The following is a 19,109-nucleotide window of genomic DNA, read 5'->3' as shown; positions in this document are numbered from 1 at the left end:
ATAGCGAATAAACTGTGATAATGTGAGAAATGCTGAAGGATTTACTTCAGTTTGATTATATTTGATCAAAAACAACTTTTACATCTTTTATATTTTTGAAAGTAATTTATTCCTTTGATGGCAAAGCAGCCATTACTCCAGTCGTCAGTGTAACATGATCCTTCAGAAATCATGCTAATATGCTGATTTGGTGCTGGAGAAACATTTATTATTTACGCTTGATATTTCTGTGGAAACCATGTTTTTGTCCAGGACTTTTTAATAAATAGTTCAAAAGTTCAAAAGAACAGCATTTATTTGATACAGAAATCTTTTGTAACATTATACATGCCTTTACTGTTACTTTTGATGAACTTATGGATGCTGTCTGAATAAAAGTAAGTTTCTTTAAAAAGATAAATATATCTGACCCCAAATTTTTGAATAGCAGTGTATGGCACACACTAAAGTATGGAAGCGTGTTTCCGTCACTCTATAAATAATAATAAAAAAAAGGTAATTGTGGCTTTTTATCTTACAATTCCAACTTTTTTCAGAACTGCGATATAAATTTGCAATTCTGACTTTTTTTTTCTCAGAATTGCATGATAAACAATTCTGAGATAAAAGTCAGAATTTATCTTGCAATTCTGAGGAAAAAAAAAAAGTCAGAATTGAGAGTTTATCTCGGAATTCTAAGAAAAAAAAAAGTCAGAATTGCGAGATACAGGAATGCAACTCTGACTTTTCTTTCTCAGAATTCCAAGATATAAACTCACAATTCTTTTTTTTTTTCTCAAAATTGCTAGATACAAACTCTCCATTCTGACCTTTTCTCAAAATTGTGAGTTTATATGATGCAATTCTAAGAAAAAAAAGAATTGCAAGTTTATATCTCGCAATTCTGGATTCTGAGAGTTTATATCACACAATTCTAACTTTTTTTCCCTTAGAACTGCGAGATATAAACTTGTAATTCTGACTTTTTTTCTCAGAATTGCATGATATAAACTCACAATTTTGAGAAAAGAGTCAGAATTGAAAGTTTTCATCTTCCAATTCTGAAAAAAAAAAAAAAAAAAAAAAAAAAAAGAATGAGTTTATCTCGGAATTCTGAGAAATGAAGCCAGAATTGCGAGAGATAAACTTGCAATTCTGCCTTATTTTTCTCAGAATTGCGTGATATAAACTCACAATTTTGAGATAAAAAGTCAGAATTGAGAGTTTATATCTTGCAATTCTGAGAAAAAAAGTCAGAATTGTACGTTTCTATCTCGGAATTCTAAGAAAAAAAGTCTGATTGCAAGATAAAAAGTCGCAATTACCTTTTTCATTTTTTTCAGGGGTGGAAATGCACTTCCATAGTAACAATCACATAATCATCTTAAAAACAGGACAGACATACAACTGTGTGTCAGTCGCACCACTTTTATTACAAATATAGTGAGATTCCAAACACCGCAGAACTTGACTAAGAAAAGGCCACATTTCAAACCGTCATCATCATTGGTTATCCTCCTTTTTACTCACATGACTGTTAAGATTGGTTATTCAAAATATTACATTTCAAATTGTTATTTTATTAATAAATCACAATCAAATGGTACTCTAGCAAAAAAAAAAAAAAAATAATAAAATAAAAAGTCATTTAAAAAAAAAACTCAAGTTTCAAAACGTCACCACTAAATTCATTCACCCAAGAGGAAAACAGTAATACATTTAATACATCATACTCGAAGTCAAAACAAAAGGAGAAAAAAATAAAAAAATAAAAAATAAAATTCAGTTTTCTAACCGGCCAGCAGAAGGCATTGCATGGCTCAAGAGTAAATGCACTTAAGAGAGATTCTAGGAGCATGAACCACAGAAGAAGAGAACAGTCTGGCTCATACAGGAAGAAACAAATGCTTGAACTAAAAATCCATTGGCTTCCACGCAAATCCCAAACTCTCTTAAAAACCATATAACACAGGTCACTCAGGGGGGGATGTGGCCATAGTGTATTTCTATGGCCATAACACTCTGATTCCAACATTAAAATGGTAAAACTATCTAAAATTGTTATCGTTTATTTTTGTATTTCCATTTCAACGCCATTGTCAGTGATTAGAGCTCATTAAATGCCCAAACCAATCACGTTAGCTTGCTTTTGTGCCAGATCCAGTCCAGTACGTATTAACAACAGTATGCGAACCACACATAGAATACAACCTGCCTACAGTTGTCATGCGAGTCTAGAACTGGCAAAAATGCAACATTAAAAACTAGAAACAGACCCCATAACAACACTCAAAGGCAAATTTGTCTAAAATAGCTTTGTGCCCATTGCAATTTTGCGACGCGGCGAAAGCGCTCAAATGAGGACACTCAAGAAAGCTGAAATCAGCTTCTGCAAACACACTATCCACAGGTTACAGAGCAAATAGCTGAGCCCTGCAGAAGTGCTCATCAGACCAGTCAGCATGTTTGGCTTTACACTTTATGAAATGTGCTGTTTATAGACATTGTGTGCTAACCATTCTTGTGCGGCTTAGAGCGAAGCATGTGTCAAAGACAAACCAAGTGTTTGTCCAGCGAAAGCATTTCGAAAAATCATTTTGGATGCCGATCAGAAACCTGAAGCATTTAATCTCATGTATCTGTGCCACTGTCACACTTTTTTATTTTTTGGGATCCATTACATGTAACTGACACTTCAAGCATTAAAATGAATCTATATGTTGTTCTGAAAGACATCACATGCGTAAAGTGCGCCTTTATCTCATTTTTAAATCGTTATACTTTATTTGCAGGGGTGTTATTGGTTCCAGGGTTCTCTAATTTCTTCTGCTGTTCTAGAAAGATTTAGAAAGGCACAGTGTGCATTGGTTTGCAATACCATTTTCGTTGCCAATTCCTCCATTATCATGTTTTTTTGCTGTTTTGTTCCCGTAATTTTTCCCAATTGTAGCTCTCTCCACTTTAAACCCCAAGCCCTACCAACCTTAAAAAAAAACCCCACCAGAATGTTTCTTTTTCTCTGCCTCTCTTGTTGGAGTGAGTGCATCACCCACTGCTTGTGTTCCTACAAAAGGACGCAGCGCTTCTTGGGTTTGGTCTCCGGAGGTTCAAGGGCAGCAAGTATCGCCTCGTCGAAAACATTCTTCAGGCCTCTCTGTAAGAAAGACATCGTAAAACGTCATTTGCAGCAATCACGTGAGTGATGATAAGCGTGTAGAGCTGTTATGTCATTACGGGTGTGTGCGGCTGCTCTGCTCTTTTTTGTCACACCTGTGTGAGGGCGGAGCACTCCACGTATTTGACAGCTCTGAGGTCTCTGGCCAGCTTCTCCCCACTCTCGGGCGATATGGGGCGCTGCTTATTTTTGGCAAGTTTTTCCACAGTGTTATTGTCATCCCTCAGGTCGACCTGAGTGCCCACCAGAAGGAATGGAGTGCGTGGACAGTGGTGAGAGATCTCTGGTACCCACTAAGAGAAGGAGAGAAGAAAAAAGGGAAAGATAAGACAAAGCCTAGAAACTTAAAACAAACTATGCAACACTGGAACAGCCATCAAAAATTTCCCTTTATAATGTGCTCGCAATTTAAACCCCTTTCCAATTCCTGAACTAAAACAGACGCTACCAGTCAAAAGTTTTTGAACAGTAAGATTTTTAAAGCAGTAATATTTTTACTAATTAAAATAGATGCTTTCTATTCAAATAAATTTTAAAATGTAATTTATTCCTGTGATCAAAGCTACATGAATAAGATCTGCATGTGTGTTTGTGCGTGTACTAGAAATAATAATAATAAAGCTCATAAATTACTTGAAAAATAATGAATGGCCCCAGCGGGCCTCTGTGAATTCTCTGTACTGTCCTTATCTTATAAATTAATCGGTGCTGCCTATTTTCACATAAACTTTCTGCTTTAGTTTCATACCCCAAAAATGGTTAAAAAATTTACTCTTTCTCCAAGTTAAACAATATTAAATGAGTTACTTTATCAAGCCTTTTATTGCTTAAAATGCAGCTTTTAAAGTAGGGCTAAAACGATTCAGAGTAACTCGAGTACAAAATAAAATAATCAAGGCAAATAATTTGCCTTTGTTTAGTCCATTTACTGTAACTACACAGGGAATGCAGCGTTTTCCCACGGACCATTATTACTGATGCACAAACCGATAAACGCTGGACATATTTAAGACCGTAAATTAATGGTGGTTAGTTATGATGTCCCTAAGTTAGCTATATTTTGTGAAAGACTAAGTGCCATTTATGTTGACTGTCTCATTGTCTCTATGTGACAAACAGAAAGTTAAAAAGTTATTGAATATCAAACGAAAAGTGCCTCAGCATGATTACAAATGTAATACTGATTTTATGCAAGTTCATCAATAAACAAGAAGTTAATGTTAAGAGACTTATGTTTTAGACAGCACATTGCCTGTTTTTGCTCTATTTCGCCAACAAATACCAATTCCAAACACAGCCACAGCAATGTTTTGCGTCTTTGAGCAAGATGACGGTCTGTGTTTCGTTTTTGAATGAATCACCCGTTAAATGATTCAGTTCATTCGCAATGACTCACTTACTTAACAGTGACTTACTGCCACCTACTGGCAGTTTCGATTTCACATTTAGATGAAAACTCCACTTCCAGAACAACAATTTACAAATAATTTACTCACCCCCTTGTCATCAAGCACAAAAGCTCATGTAGCACAGGCTCTGGGATGCGCATTCTTGAATGATTTGTTCATTTTGAACGGATCTTTAATGTGACTCAGGAAGAACGAGTCGTCTCGGGGAGTGATTTGTTCAGTTGCGCATGCGCAACATCTTATTCTGTACTGGAAATTAGTTTACCTGTTTCGTTCATTTTGCTGAACAAGACTCAAGGGTCCGAGTCGGTAAAATGATCCGAACTTCCCATCATCACTACGAATCACGTCTAAGTTCATCATCGGTGTACTCCGGCTCAAAAAGGTAGAGAATGGCAAAAAAAAAACCCTCCATCTTATTTTCTCCTACAACTTCAGAATCGTCCGACATCATTGTAGCTTTTTGTCTGTAAACAGCTTTTGACTTACTTTAACTTTGTTAGTCTTTGCGTGTTCGCTTTGTAAACACTGGGTCTGTAGTTCCGCGTGACCTTTTGATGTGATTCAATAGTACGTAGTGTCGTGAACGCGCATCTCAGAGCCTGTGCTACACAAGCTTTTGTGCTTAAAAAGTATACAAATTTTTATCTTTCAATCGCTTCTCTAGATAAGACCCCTCTTCCTCGGCTGGGATCGTTTATGGCCCTTTGAAGCTGAATTTAAACTGCATTTTGGAAGTTCAAAATCGGGGGCACAATTGAAGTCCATTATATGAAGAAAAATCCTGAAATGCTTTCCTCAAAAACCATAATTTCTTTACGACTAAAGACAGAAAGACATGAACATCTTGGATGACAAGAGGGTGAGTAAATGATTTGTAAATTGTTGTTCTGGAAGTGGACTTCTCCTTTAAAGTATCTTCATTTTAAAAAAATACATGTAAATATCAGTATTCAAAGTCTTGTTAAAAATAAAATATTTATGCATTTGTAACTGCAAGTTAAATGCATTCATGTCCCTATGAGCTGAATTAAATAGTGTGTAAACAGGCCTACATCTAAATGCCTCAATTTCTTGATTTATGCCTTCATTTTAGATTGTAATGTTTACCTTTTTCTAAAGTAATGTAAAATTGTTTTTTGTGTTTTTGTATCGGTAGCTACAACCCTACTGTGAAGTGATACAGGAAACATGAAACTAGCACTACTGTGCAGGAAATCGGTTCCTTAAATAGACTGTTAAACAGTCAATATATAAAACAACAGTAACACTGTACAGTAAGGTTCATTAGGTAACTACATTAGTTAACATGAACTAAGAATGAATAATACCTCTACAGGATTTATTATTTAATGTTAATTTCAGCATTTACTAATGCATTATTTAAATCACAAGTTGTGTTTGTTAACATTAGTAAAATGCACTAACAATGAACCACATTTTTTTTTATTAACTAACATTAACAAAGATTAATTAATAGTGTAATAAATGTATTGTTCATTGTTTGTTCATGTTAAACAATGCATTAAGTAATGTTAACAAATGAATAGGAAGTTAAAAGTTAACAGGAAACACTGATTCCTTGAGTCAGGACTACCTATACTATAAACTGGTGTGTTTTTGTTTTACTTGTATTTGATTATTTGCATTTGATGTCGAGTGTGCACAAAAATTTGACAAAAAAATTGTGAATCGTGATTATTAAAAAAAAAACAATAATAATCAAAGAATAATGAATCAATTTTTTTATTGAATCATGACCTCAAGAATCGTTTTGGATTGAATCGTGAGGTACCGAAAGATTCCCACCCCAAAACGCTACTGAAAAAATCTTTGATCACAGAATGCTGCAAATGATCAATGATAATTATGTAAGAATGACAGCTATGTAATAATTTTATTTCAGAAGTATTTATCTACACTATAAATCTGAAAAGAAACTCACTGACATGTATACACCTGAAAAAAAAAAAGCTACAAAAATACAGCATTTCTCCAGAAATCTTATAGTCACGAATATGGTTTTCACGCACACTTTCAGTTTAAATACATCACAGGTCTATTCACATGAGTTCCATTCTCCAAGTCCAGCAGGAAAATCAGGTACTGCTAAAGAGTGCTTTAATGACACCTAAACAACATGTGACGCCAGTGACATCAAACTCAAACCAGACTTTATGAAACATACAATGCTGTTAAAGCAAGTATCAGCACTGTAATGCATCTGTACATGAAACCACGCTATAGATTCGGCACTGAAACACTAAATCATGACAGAATACCATCAATAGGGAATGCTGTCAAACGATTAATCGTGATTAATCGCATCCAAAATAAGTTTTTGTTTACATCATTTATGTACACACATATTATGTTAAAAAAACACTTATTTTGAATGCGATTACTGGCAATTAATTATTTGACAGCACTTTTGTTTACATAATATATGTACACATATATTACATAAAAAACTTTTTATTTTGGATGCAGTTAACCGTGATTAATCATTTGACAGCACTAATCCTATCAGAGAAAGGTGGATTTGTCATGTTCTGATGTCCCAAACAGTGAGACCAGCAAGAAAGCAGAAAGCATTTGATGAACACCTACCTTCTCTTTCACATTCTCAAAGGAGGAAGGAGAAACAACCGAGAAGCAAACAAGGAAGACGTCTGTCTGCGGATAACTGAGAGGTCGAAGTCTGTCGTAGTCTTCCTGACCTGAGAAAGCAAGAATATACACAATTCATTACCAGCTCTGGAAGTCATTTGAGATCAACGCAACAGCTAAGACCGAAGAGAAATCCACCCCAATCAAATCCAAAAAAACACCTAGAGATAATCAGATATTAAATGTACACCATGTTTAAAAGTTTGGTGTCGATAAAATATTTAAACGGTTTTGAAAAGAAATCTGTTATGCTGAAAAGGTTATATTTATTTGATCAAAAATACAGTTAGAACCATTTAGAACAACTATTTTACATTTTAAAGTATATTTACTTGAAACATTTTTATTATTATTGTTTAAAACATTTACCCGAATAGAAAGGTGAAAAAACAGCATTTATTATTTGATATTCACCCTATTATACCACTTTTTTAAATAAGATTGATACATGTATAGTAAATCAACATGCAATTTTAATTGCTACTAACATTTTTAAACAAGTATCACTCTGAACAAGCAGGTCAGATTATAAATTTCTTTTATCTTCTTTAGAGCACTGCACATATGTAACATCATAAAATATGCATAATATTTTCTAAAGCCGTATCTGAATACGCATTTTTGCTCGCTTTGCCTTATACTGAACTGTGTGACATTTAGTAGATAGTGAATAGTGAATGTGTGAATGAGTTAGCAGATGTGGACTCAGTATGAATTGATGCATAAAATGCCTGTTTTTCCATAAGTCCAGCACCATTTTCCCAGTTTTTCCATCCTATTTTTCCACAGTGACAGCTATTTTCTTCTGTCTGTTTGCATCATGTTGACACTTAAACCAAATTTGATACGCTAGATATTAACTAGTGTAATATAAATAAATACTTGATAGATTCATGTCAAGCGTAAAGAAAGCCCCAGACTGCATTACCTGCTGTGTCAAAAAGTCCCAGTGTATACGGTTCGCCTCCAATCATCACTGTGACAGCATAGTTATCAAAAACCTGCAAATAAATACAAAAACATCTAATTTACACATAACGTACATCACATTTTAGTTTTACATTTTACACTAAACATACAATACTAATGTTTCAGTCTAATTAAACATCCTACAAAATACTCACATACATTAGAGCCCCTAATCTTAAACAGTACACAACAGATAATAGCTAGCATTATTATTCATAATCATTCGATCACTATGCCCCCAAGCCCACCACCCTGTACTCCATTACCGTGGGAACATATTCAGAGGGGAATTTGTTGGTTGTGTATGAGATGAGAAGGCAGGTCTTTCCGACAGCTCCATCTCCAACCACCACACACTTTATGGTCTGCATCTGTATTGAGAGAGAGATTGAAAATCACGTTATTACTGGTATCCTCGTGGGATTCAGAAATACCTGTGAGTGAATCATTCAGGAATCATTTGTTTTGAGCAGTTCCAGCGTTCATTGTTTCCAGTCTTACATAACTAAATAGGTTGAACGCATTTCCAAGAATTGCCAATAATGTGCTGTGATTTGATTTCAGAAACAAAAGCAGGCATAGAGAGAGACATCTACAAGAATGCGTCCTGTCTTATTTGCTTCCGCATATTAAGGCTGCTGAGAGGAAGACTAGACTTTGTCACTTTGTCGTTCTCGCACTAACAATATCGCCTGTTTTTCAGATACATTACCGTTTCTGAATGATTTTACTTTGATATTAGACTTCATTTAAAGTGTTCATCTCTGAATTACCTCATTTGGAATATAATTTAAGACGATAAACCAAGCGAATATCATGTAACGTTAGCTTAAAAGCAAAACGCTAACGAACCCGTCTGTCGTTTATTCAAAGCCGATTTTTCTAAACATGAGACGACACGTATTTTATTCATACTGAAAGACAGATTTTACATTAGAATAATATAATTTTGATATCTTCCCCCTTCAATAAAGTTAACCAATTCGTCTGATGGAACGACTTGATTAAATACTCCCGTAAATAGCGAAGAAATGTATAGTTGTGTTCATAACAGAAAACGAATTAAATCTTGGCGCGATTTGTCGGCAGTGAAATAAATCAAAGTTTTGTGTAATTAAGGCGACAGGATGCTGCGCGGCTAAGCTAACGCGCTAGCACTGCTGAGAGGGCCACAAATCATCCTAAATCAAAATTACACAACGGTAAAACCTGACCTAAAACGTGTACTGTTTAATAACAGTTTGATAGGTTAAAAGCCGAATAAAATAATGTTACAAATTGAGAAATGCTTACCGTTCCTCTCCGGCGACTAGGCGTTGGTTACGTCCGGGTTTGAGAGTATCAATCTGACGTGAATGAAAGCGAGAAAACGTCTAGTCGTAGTTCCTGCGATATCCAGCCAGCCCACCCTGCGCACACGCCCAACGCAGGTTGCAGTTCCATTTAAGCGGCCGCTAGGGGCGCAGTGATAGCTTTAATTTATAGTTAAAGACGATATAGTTTTTAGTTTTGAAATAATTATTGTCAGTCAGGATCAAAGGAGTCGGATGATATGTTAAAACGGCTAACTATCTATGGCGTATTTCATCTTCATAAATGTAAAGTTACTGACTGTATGCCTAATTTTCAGATTTTGTATTGATCAGCCGTATTGTTAAAAAAAATGACTTACCTCCTGGTTATTGTTTGAAATTTAAGTTTACACTTTTATTATTTATTTTAATATATTTATTTACTTATTTTGTTTTAGATGTTAGGTTTTTATCTATATCTGTTTGTTCCGTTTATATTTCTTTCTTATTTATTATGCATATATTTATTTCTTTTTTGGCCTAATTTTAGGTAATTACACATTATTATACATATAGTAGAATATTACTGTTTTGTATTATGGTTGTGTATTTTATTGCTTTGCATCAACCTGAGTCACATATTGTTTTTTAAACAATATTTCTGTTGCATGTATCCCTTGTGAATGTTGCGCTAAAAATACATTTTATAGAGAGTATTTGTTTATAATAATAAAATAAATGATAAAAAATGTTTTAAATTAACACACTAGAAGGCTGCTAAACCCACATATTGCAGTTTTTATATTATTATAACCCCAAACGGGTGCATGGAAAACAAGTTCAATTTTGTGCAGTCAAAAAGTTAAAATATTTGCTAAATATTTGAGGAGCAATAAAACACGCATTTAAAGAAAAACCTGAAATAATATCTAAAATGCAATCTTGTCAGTAGAATATACTTGGACAATCACGTGACTGAATTCGGGGACCGAGTTGAAAGGTGGATGTACTTCTGTCGATGAGAGATTCTCTGCTCACGTCATGTGTACTGCCATCTAGCGACAAAAAGACAGGCAATATGCTGTATTATTTTATTCAATCTTAAAATTCATTAATCAGCGTAAAACATATTAAAGAAATACAGCCTTCGCGTTCGATTTCTGAGTACTGCAACAAGTACAAAGGACATGCAAACAACAAAATAAAGATTTTATTATGATAAAAGCCCCTGGCTATATATATATATATATATATATATATATATATATATATATATATATATATATATATATATATATATATGATCTGTGTGTGTGACATTTATTTACGTAATATTTTTAATATCTTGCACACAATATTGCAAAACCATCAGTACGTGTTATACGTGCACACACAAAAAAAGCCAGAAAAGATCGAAATAAATGTCCAAATAATATTAATAAAATAAAAAATAAGCAAAAAAAGGGAAAATATCAAGCACTGAAGACATTAGAAACGATAAATAACTCGGTATTTCCTCACATGCATTTCCAAAACATAGAACTGTACACTATACATGAGTTTATCCCTAAGCATCACATTAATAATGCTCGCAAAATCAATAGCACAGCCCTCAAATGACCAAGCGGTCAACAAAATATAAAAGTGTTTTGAGCCAAAAACATTCATTTTTGAGAGCAGCGCTTAAACTTTTATCTTTCTTCACCGGAATGTGCGCAGCGCTGTTCCCCTCCTCTTCCTCCCCCTCCCATCTCTCTTTTCTGTTGACGTTTGGCTTTTGTGCCTGTTTTACTAAGTGCGCGTAATCTTGCTATCAAAAGCATCTCTTCCTCACTGGACTTCATTTTTCAGTGACAGCGCTTGACATGGCATCGTCTCCGATGTAGTGCATTCCGAAAAAATCGCGTGAATCTCTCCGAAGAGCAAGATATTCGCCCAAGATCTTCAAGGTTTTGTTTCCTTTGTCATACTGTCTTCCTGTGCTCATCTGCGGAGGTTATTTCCGTCGGTCCGTCTGCTCTGCGTGCTGCTGCTGTTTTTCTCGCCAGCTGGACAAAATTCACCTTGACTTGTATCTCCGAAGCCCGTTGTGGTTGTAAACAAATCATTTCCGCGTGTTATTATGTTAGGCTAGCAATCCGAAAGCGCTCGCAGGCTGTTTTGGATTAGCACCTGTCTGGAATATTCGACAGATTCGCCTAGGTATAAATGTTCTGCAGAGCTCCTTTAGTATATCAGGGTGTTTTATCCATCTCGCTCGGTAAATTGATGGTTTGCATTGTGATTAGGTAAAAGAGCGCGTGGGCCAAATTGTATAATTCTCCAGTTGAGACTGTTCTGCATATCTGCCAAAGGGAACTTGATGATTGGTTGACCAATTAAGAGACCCTGAGCTGCTGTTGTGTTGGATTTTGATTAAAGACACTAAAGTTTATTTACTGGTGCAAGTTCGACCAACCAAGAACGATCAACAACAACAACAACAACAATGTTTCGCTATTTGAATGATGTGGATGATAACCCATACATGATGTGAGTATGAGCACTTTCAAAATGACAATATTTTGAGTGTTTAAGGTTAACACGATAATCCACGTGTGCTTTAAAAGCAGTTTTAAGTGCATTTTATGACTGTTGTGACAGGGATCCCTTCGCGGCACACAGGCACCAGATGAGGAGTCTCTTTGGGTCTTTTGGGATGGACCCGTTTCCTCTCACCCCTCAGATCCAGCATCCACGTACACGCATACAGGTACACATTAGAGCCATAAAAATGCTGAATTTGCAGAATTTTGACCTTTGTGCTGTGCAAATCCTGGATTAATTTTTTATTGGCTTGTTTTCTTTCAGTTAGCAAAGGTTTGCTATTTCTTTTTACAACTCATAGGCCTCGTGAGCGTATGTTTGAGTGAAAGAAACCCTGGAGCACAAAATCACTCATAAGGATCAATTTTTGGAAATAGATGCATCATGCATCAAGCTTTCCACTGATGCATGGTTTGCTAGGATAGGACGATATTTGGCCGAGATACAACTATTTGAAAAACTTTAATCTGAGGGTGCAAAAAAACTAAATATTAAGAAAATCGCCTTTAAAATTGTCCAAATGAAGTTCTTAGCAATGCATACTAATCAATTACTAATCAAAAAATAAATTTGGATATATTTACAGTAGGAAATTTACAAAATGTCTTCATGGAACATGATCTTTACTTAATAACCTAATGATTTTTGGCATAAAAGAAAAAAAATCAATCATTTTGATCCATGCAGTGTATTGTTGGATATTGCTACAAATATACCCGTGCTACTTACGACGGGTTTTGTGGGGGTTTGTTTGGTGCATAGGTGCATAAACTCAGATCAATAAAACCTATAATCAGTCAGTTACAAAACCTGTAGTAATAGATAGAAACAAGTTGATAGAAAGATTGAATCCACTATTTAGTAGTAATATCACATAGGCTAAGCATTTTTGACTGGGAACTTTACAAGTGTAACAAAAATGTAACTGGAGAAAATAAGCAGTGATCATTTTAAGCAAAATCGAATGGTTTTAGTCCGGTTTGATAACATTAATTAGCGTTTTTGTGAAAAAGAAAATCCTTTCTCGGTCCGAATGACTGAAACACAACATGAGGGTTAAATAATTCTGTTAGTTAATGTTTACTGTCAGTTTGATGCTAAATTCTGCATCTCTGCAGTTTGTCTGAATTGTACTTGACTGTGTTTATGAGTGATTCTAGGCTCGTATTGAAGATTAAAGTGTCCATGTGTTACGCTTTGTAGCCACAAGCTGGAGCGTTGGCCCCATTCGGCATGATGGGAATGGTATGACATCTTGACTTTCTGTGCGAAAGAGTTCACGTATTTGATTTATTACGTCAGTGCATTTTGTAAAATCTGTGTGTTTTGTCAGGGTGGAGGTTTCATGGACATGTTCAGCATGATGAGTGGGATGATGGAGAACATGGTAAGTTTCAGAGTGGATCAGAATTACAAAATAACTGTTGTTTAGCCACCTTTTTCTTTAACGCAGTAGTAAGCTTATGTGTAAGACTTCCGGGTCATTATCCGCTATAGGGAAATAATGAGAAGAAAAGCAATGTGCATGTTAAAATAAGGTGGTAAGACACACCTATTTACAATATCAAGCAGCAGAACAAGCTGTTTTGTACAGTTAAATTTAGCTGGAAGCGGATGATTTTGGAAGCCAGACCCATACAATTTACAAACGATCACGCCCACTCTTAGGCAAAGAAAAAGGTGGATGGTTTACGAATTTGGGTGCATTATCGTTTACAGCTTTTGAGCTGGAATAAGTCCATGCTGTTACTTAAGTTGCTACCTTTTAGATTTCACATTAAAATAACTGGTCTGTATTAATTCTCTACTTTTTGAGAGGATACAGTTGCACAAATTATTGAGGTTGACTGATCTTCGATCACAATTTCATAACTTCTCTTTTTCTTTACTCTGTAGGAACGAATGTCTGGTTCTCCAAACTGCCAGACCTTCTCCTCCTCCACAGTCATCTCATACTCCTCCACAGACCCAGGAGCACCTAAAGTCTATCAGCAGACCAGTGAATTTCGCACTGCTCCAGGGGGTGTAAGAGATGCATGGACACACAGCAGAGTGTATTATGCAATAGACATGAAGGGGAACACAGCACTGACTGATTCTTGAACCCCAGTCTTGAATGTCTGGCACATAAATGGATATATGCCCATTTATAATGATATTCTCAATCATTTGATAATTTGCTAAATTACTTTAGATATCAAAATTCCACAACACGATAATATGGTGATATGAAGTCCGTGATACAATATTTATTGTGATATTTAAAAAATAAAATAAAATACAATGAAGAATAGAAAAAAAATTAAATTTTGTACATTTTTAAAGTTAAATTCTATCTAATGCACTTTGAGAGTTCAAAATTAAGAGCTCAAACCCATGCTCTTAACTAAGAAAACTTCAGTGTATATATACTGTCTCAGTCTAAATTACATTCACACTGGTGTTTTAGGAAGCCAAACAAATTAGAATATTAAAATAATAATAATAATAATAACAACAATAACCGTAACAGCCATATACAGCACATATATACTTCATAGGTATATTATTTTTGCTTGACACTACAGTAGGAAAATTACAATACTTCTTTCCTTCTTTTTACACTTGAAAGAGATATTTTGAATTTGGACTGCAGTAACGTTACCCATTTAAACCACTAGCTGTCAGAAATTCAAACTGCACTATTAAGCTTTTATTTTGATGGAAATGGCAATACAGCTTTTATTTTGATGGAAAACTCCAGCTTCAGTGAAAACAGGCTTATAAAAACACATTTCACTACAGATGTATTGAAATGCTGTAATGCCCAAATGCAAGGTAAAATCACAGTACGTGCAATAATTGAGTTAACTGTATTCATTTACTGCGAATGTTCTGAGGCGCCGAAAACACCGGATTACAAGCTAATCACCTAAATGAAGTGTGCACTTCACTTTGAAATGCACAGCAAAATCGGTTTTAGTTTGTGCTTTCGGTTTTAGTTCATTTGACAGATACAGTGTCAAAGCATAATGGCCGAAAACACAACTTTAAAGAAGACCTTTTATGTTAGAATAAGAACATTTTGCCCAGAAGTCCTGTCATTTCATGTCATGTGACCACAATAATATCGAGACAGTTTTGCTATCACGATACCATATTGATAATATTGTTACATCCCTAGTACTGACAGCTCCTGACCAAAGGCAACAGACACTTCATGAGACATCAGTTAAAGGAGAAGTCATCTTCCAGAACAACAATTTACAGAAATTGTACTCACCCCCTTGTCATCCAAGATGTTCATGTCTTTCTTTCTTCAATTGCAAAGAAATTGTGTTGTTTAAGGAGAACTGCCACAGACTAGCAAAACATTTCAGGATTTTTCTCCATATAATGGACTGATATGGTGCCCTGAGTTTGAACTTCCAAAATGCAATTTAAATGTGGCTTCAAATGATCCCAGATGCCGCTGTAAAAGATCCCAGCCGAGGAAGAAGAGTCTTATCTAGCGAAACGATCGGTTATTTTCATTTAAAAAAAAAAACAATTTAAATACTTTGTAATCTCAAACTCAAACTTTGTGTATTCTGGCTCAAGACAGTTAGGGTATATCGAAAAACTTCAAAAACAATTTCAGAATCATCCTACATCGCTGCAGATTTTCCGACCCAGTCTTTGCAAAGTGAACATGCAAAGAAGATCAAACACCCTTAACAAAAAAGGTAAAACAGCGATATAGGGCGATTTTGAAGTTGAGGGAGAAAATACGAGTTTTTCGACATACCCTAACTGTCTTGAGCCAGAAAACACAGAGTTCAGGATGAGTGTTTGACATAAAAAAGTATATAAATTGTATTAATTTTTATGAAAATAACCAATCGTTTCGATAGATAAGACCCTTCTTCCTCGGCTGGGATTGTTTACAACCGCATTAGGGATCATTTGAAGCTTCATTTAAACTGCATTTTGAAAGTTCAAACTCGGGGCACCATATCAGTCCATTATATGGAGAAAAATTCTGAAATGTTTTCCTCAAAAAACATAATTTCTTTACAAATGAAGAAATAAAGATAAACATCTTGGATGACAAGTTGGTGTGTACATTACCTGTAAATTGTTGTTCTGGAAGTGGACTTCCTCCTTTAATGAGAAGCTATAATAACACAACAAGTCCTGTAAAGCCATGATTTACAGTGAATTTATAACAGCCAAAGTGCCTAAAACCCCCTTAGTTGTTATAAATTCACTGTAAACCACGGCTTCACGGGGCTTATTGCTCTTATAAAACCATTATTTGATATACATATTAAGGTTGCACAAAATAAAACGGAGCAAATAAAGTGTAATGATATTAAATAAAACATTATTCTTCCTCCAAACAACGTAATTCCTCAGAAACGGTTGTGGTTGCAAAAGAGTGGTTGCAGAGCAACACACAGATGTAAACAAAGGTGTATTTTTGTAGAGTAATTTACAGCAGCTTCGAACAAGGCTCAGCCAATCAGAATCAAGGACCAGAGCTATCCATTTCATAAAGGAATTCTCAAGATTAATCGGATTCATTAAATTCCTTAATGGCATAGTTCATCCAAAAATGAAAATTCTGTCATTATTTACTCACGCTTATGTCGTTTCAAACTCATAAGACCTTCATTCATCTTCGGAACACAAGATATTTTTGGTGAAATTTAAGAGCTTTTTGACCCTGCATAGACGGCAACGCAATTGACACATTCAAGGCCCAGAAAGGAGTAAGGACATTGATAAAATAGACACGAGTAGAAATTGTTAAAAAACAAAAAAGTTATTTTTGTTTTCTTTGCGCACAAAAAGTATTCTAGTAGCTTCATAAAATTAAGATTTAACCACTGATGCCACATGGACTATTTTGACAATGTCATTATTACCTTTCTGTGTCTTAAACGTGGTAGTTGAGTTGCTGTCTATGCAAGGTCAGAAAGCTCTCAGATTTCATCAAAAATATCTTATTTTGTGTTCCGAAAATAAGCAAAGGTGTTACAGGTTTGGAACGACGTGAGGGTGAATAACTGATGACAGAATTTTCATTTTTGGGTGAACTATCCCTATAAAAGCCCGACAGTGATGGCCTGGTTAAGCTGTATTGCCGATGCCAAATAGCACATGTAGAAGTGTTGAAACTGTTAAATTGCGTATGTGTGTTTTTGTTTAGATTAGAGAGACGCGTCAAACGATGCGGGACAGTGAGAGTGGGCTGGAGCGAATGGCTATAGGGCATCACATCGGTGATAGAGGTCATGTGATGGAACGCTCAAGGAACCGTCTTACAGGAGACCGTGAAGAGAGACAGGACTTCTTCAACCTGGAAGAGAGTGAGTCGAATCCTCCTTTCTCTTTTTCCTGCAGGCAACTGCTTAAATTTCGTCTCGGACCTTTGTGAAGAAATTCTCTTATTCACTATTGTAAAAATCACTCTTTCAGGTGAGGCAGCTGCCTTTGATGAAGAGTGGAGGAGAGAGGTGGGCCGGTACCGCCCCCCTAATGCCCGCAGTTTAGATTATGGGCGTGATCGGAGTGCAGGGGTTGGACAGCAGCTGGCCCTGACAGCGCCTCCGAGCTCCTCCTCCTCTCCCTCGCCTCGCCACGAGTCACCACGCCACCATCCTCCTCCCTCCCGTCCGCGCTACGACTGGTGAGAGGTATGAATCTCACTCTGACCAAATGAAACTTGTCTCTTTGAATTTGGATATTTGTTTTTTTTGGGGGGTTTTTTTTTTTACATGTTGTGCATCTGTTTACAGGAGGAGTTATCTAGCTGATGCTGTGAAAAGAGAGAAGAGGGATAGAGAAGAAAATTATAACCGATGGGTCAAATGTTTGATAGATCTGAACTGTCTCAATATGTGTAGTCAGCTCCTTACAGGGACGTGTGCTGGCATGAGGTATCATAACACAGGCTGAAGTTTTAGACTGCATCTCTGTTGTGTGGAATTTGGCCTGGCCTGTGTGCTTCATACCATGTTGCTATTCCCAAAAGCATACACACCAGCATTCATCATAACTCAGACAGCTCTTCAACCTTGTGATATATACATACACACAGACATCTTTGTATTTAAATGAATTCTCATGCTTCCAATATTTCAATATCCAAATATTTAATGATACACTACACATATATACACGCACGCACGCACACACACACACACACACACACACACACACATTCACAGTAAAGTCCGTATATGTTTGTGTTGACACTAGGGTATCTGTGGGTTTAACTGTAAAATGCTGACTAATTAAACTTATTAACTAATAAAAAGACCTTGTTACATCATTGATTGTGCCATGTTGCATCTATGCGTTGATAGTCAGAAATAGGCAACGGTTGATCTTTTCATTTTTTTTTTTTTTTTTGGGAATGATATACAAATGATATACAATACTGTTTAAAACTTTTTAGCTAAGATGCATGTTGATCAAAAGTGACAGTAAAGACATAATGTTACAAAAGCTTTTTAGTCCAAATGAATGCTGTTTTTTTTTTTTTCTTTTTATTCATCCTGAGTAAAATATCTTTTTTTTTTTTTTTCCACAAAAACATTGAGGTGCACAACTGTTTTCCATTTTGATAATAATAAATGTTGCTTGAGCACTAAGTCAGTATGTTAGAACCATGATGAAATCACTGCAATACATGGCTGCATAGTTTTCTACTAACAGATAAGAAACTCATTAATATATATATTTACCTTTTTTTTTTTTCTTACCTTTCCTCCATTCCATCTTTCTGATTGTCACTGATGGTCATTCTTTCCCTGTCCCCTTCATCATCTTTTTTATTGTTTAGTTTCTCAGCAGCACAAGCTTTGTCCTTTTTTTTTTTTTTTCCTTTTTCTTTTCCACTACAATTTCATTTTTTTCAATTCATCATTTTTCCCATAAAGGTGCTGTGTTCGTTTGATTTATCTTTCTATTCTTGTATTCTGCCATGCGCATGCATATAATCCAGGTCAATACAGTTAGGGTAGGTTGAAAAACACCCTTCTTATTTTCTCCTCCAACTTC

At 35.5% G+C, this 19,109-nt stretch overlaps 2 protein-coding genes across 2 annotated transcripts; one reads left to right on the top strand and one right to left on the bottom strand.

The window, feature by feature from the left end:
• Positions 1-1,391: 1,391 nt before the first annotated feature.
• Positions 1,392-9,606, bottom strand: cdc42l (cell division cycle 42, like). Its single transcript, XM_051130847.1, has 6 exons — positions 9,496-9,606; positions 8,469-8,573; positions 8,162-8,234; positions 7,174-7,283; positions 3,250-3,447; positions 1,392-3,133 (listed from the first exon to the last, which is right to left on the bottom strand). The coding sequence occupies exons 2-6, from the start codon at positions 8,571-8,573 to the stop codon at positions 3,044-3,046; spliced, it is 576 nt and encodes a 191-aa protein (XP_050986804.1). The 5' UTR covers positions 9,496-9,606; the 3' UTR covers positions 1,392-3,043.
• Positions 9,607-11,251: 1,645 nt separating this feature from the next.
• On the top strand, positions 11,252-18,378 carry mlf2 (myeloid leukemia factor 2). The gene is made up of 8 exons (XM_051130846.1): positions 11,252-12,026; positions 12,138-12,246; positions 13,284-13,325; positions 13,414-13,467; positions 13,977-14,105; positions 17,254-17,413; positions 17,523-17,740; positions 17,843-18,378. Exons 1-7 carry the CDS (start codon positions 11,983-11,985, stop codon positions 17,735-17,737), a joined length of 753 nt encoding a protein of 250 aa, XP_050986803.1. The 5' UTR covers positions 11,252-11,982; the 3' UTR covers positions 17,738-17,740; positions 17,843-18,378.
• The last annotated feature ends 731 nt before the right edge of the window (positions 18,379-19,109 follow it).

Source organism: Labeo rohita, chromosome 16 (assembly GCF_022985175.1).
Source record: "Labeo rohita strain BAU-BD-2019 chromosome 16, IGBB_LRoh.1.0, whole genome shotgun sequence".
NCBI classification, from domain to species: Eukaryota; Metazoa; Chordata; class Actinopteri; order Cypriniformes; family Cyprinidae; genus Labeo; species Labeo rohita.
The sequence above is the reverse complement of the archived record's forward strand: the minus strand, read 5'-3'. Positions and strand labels throughout refer to the sequence as shown.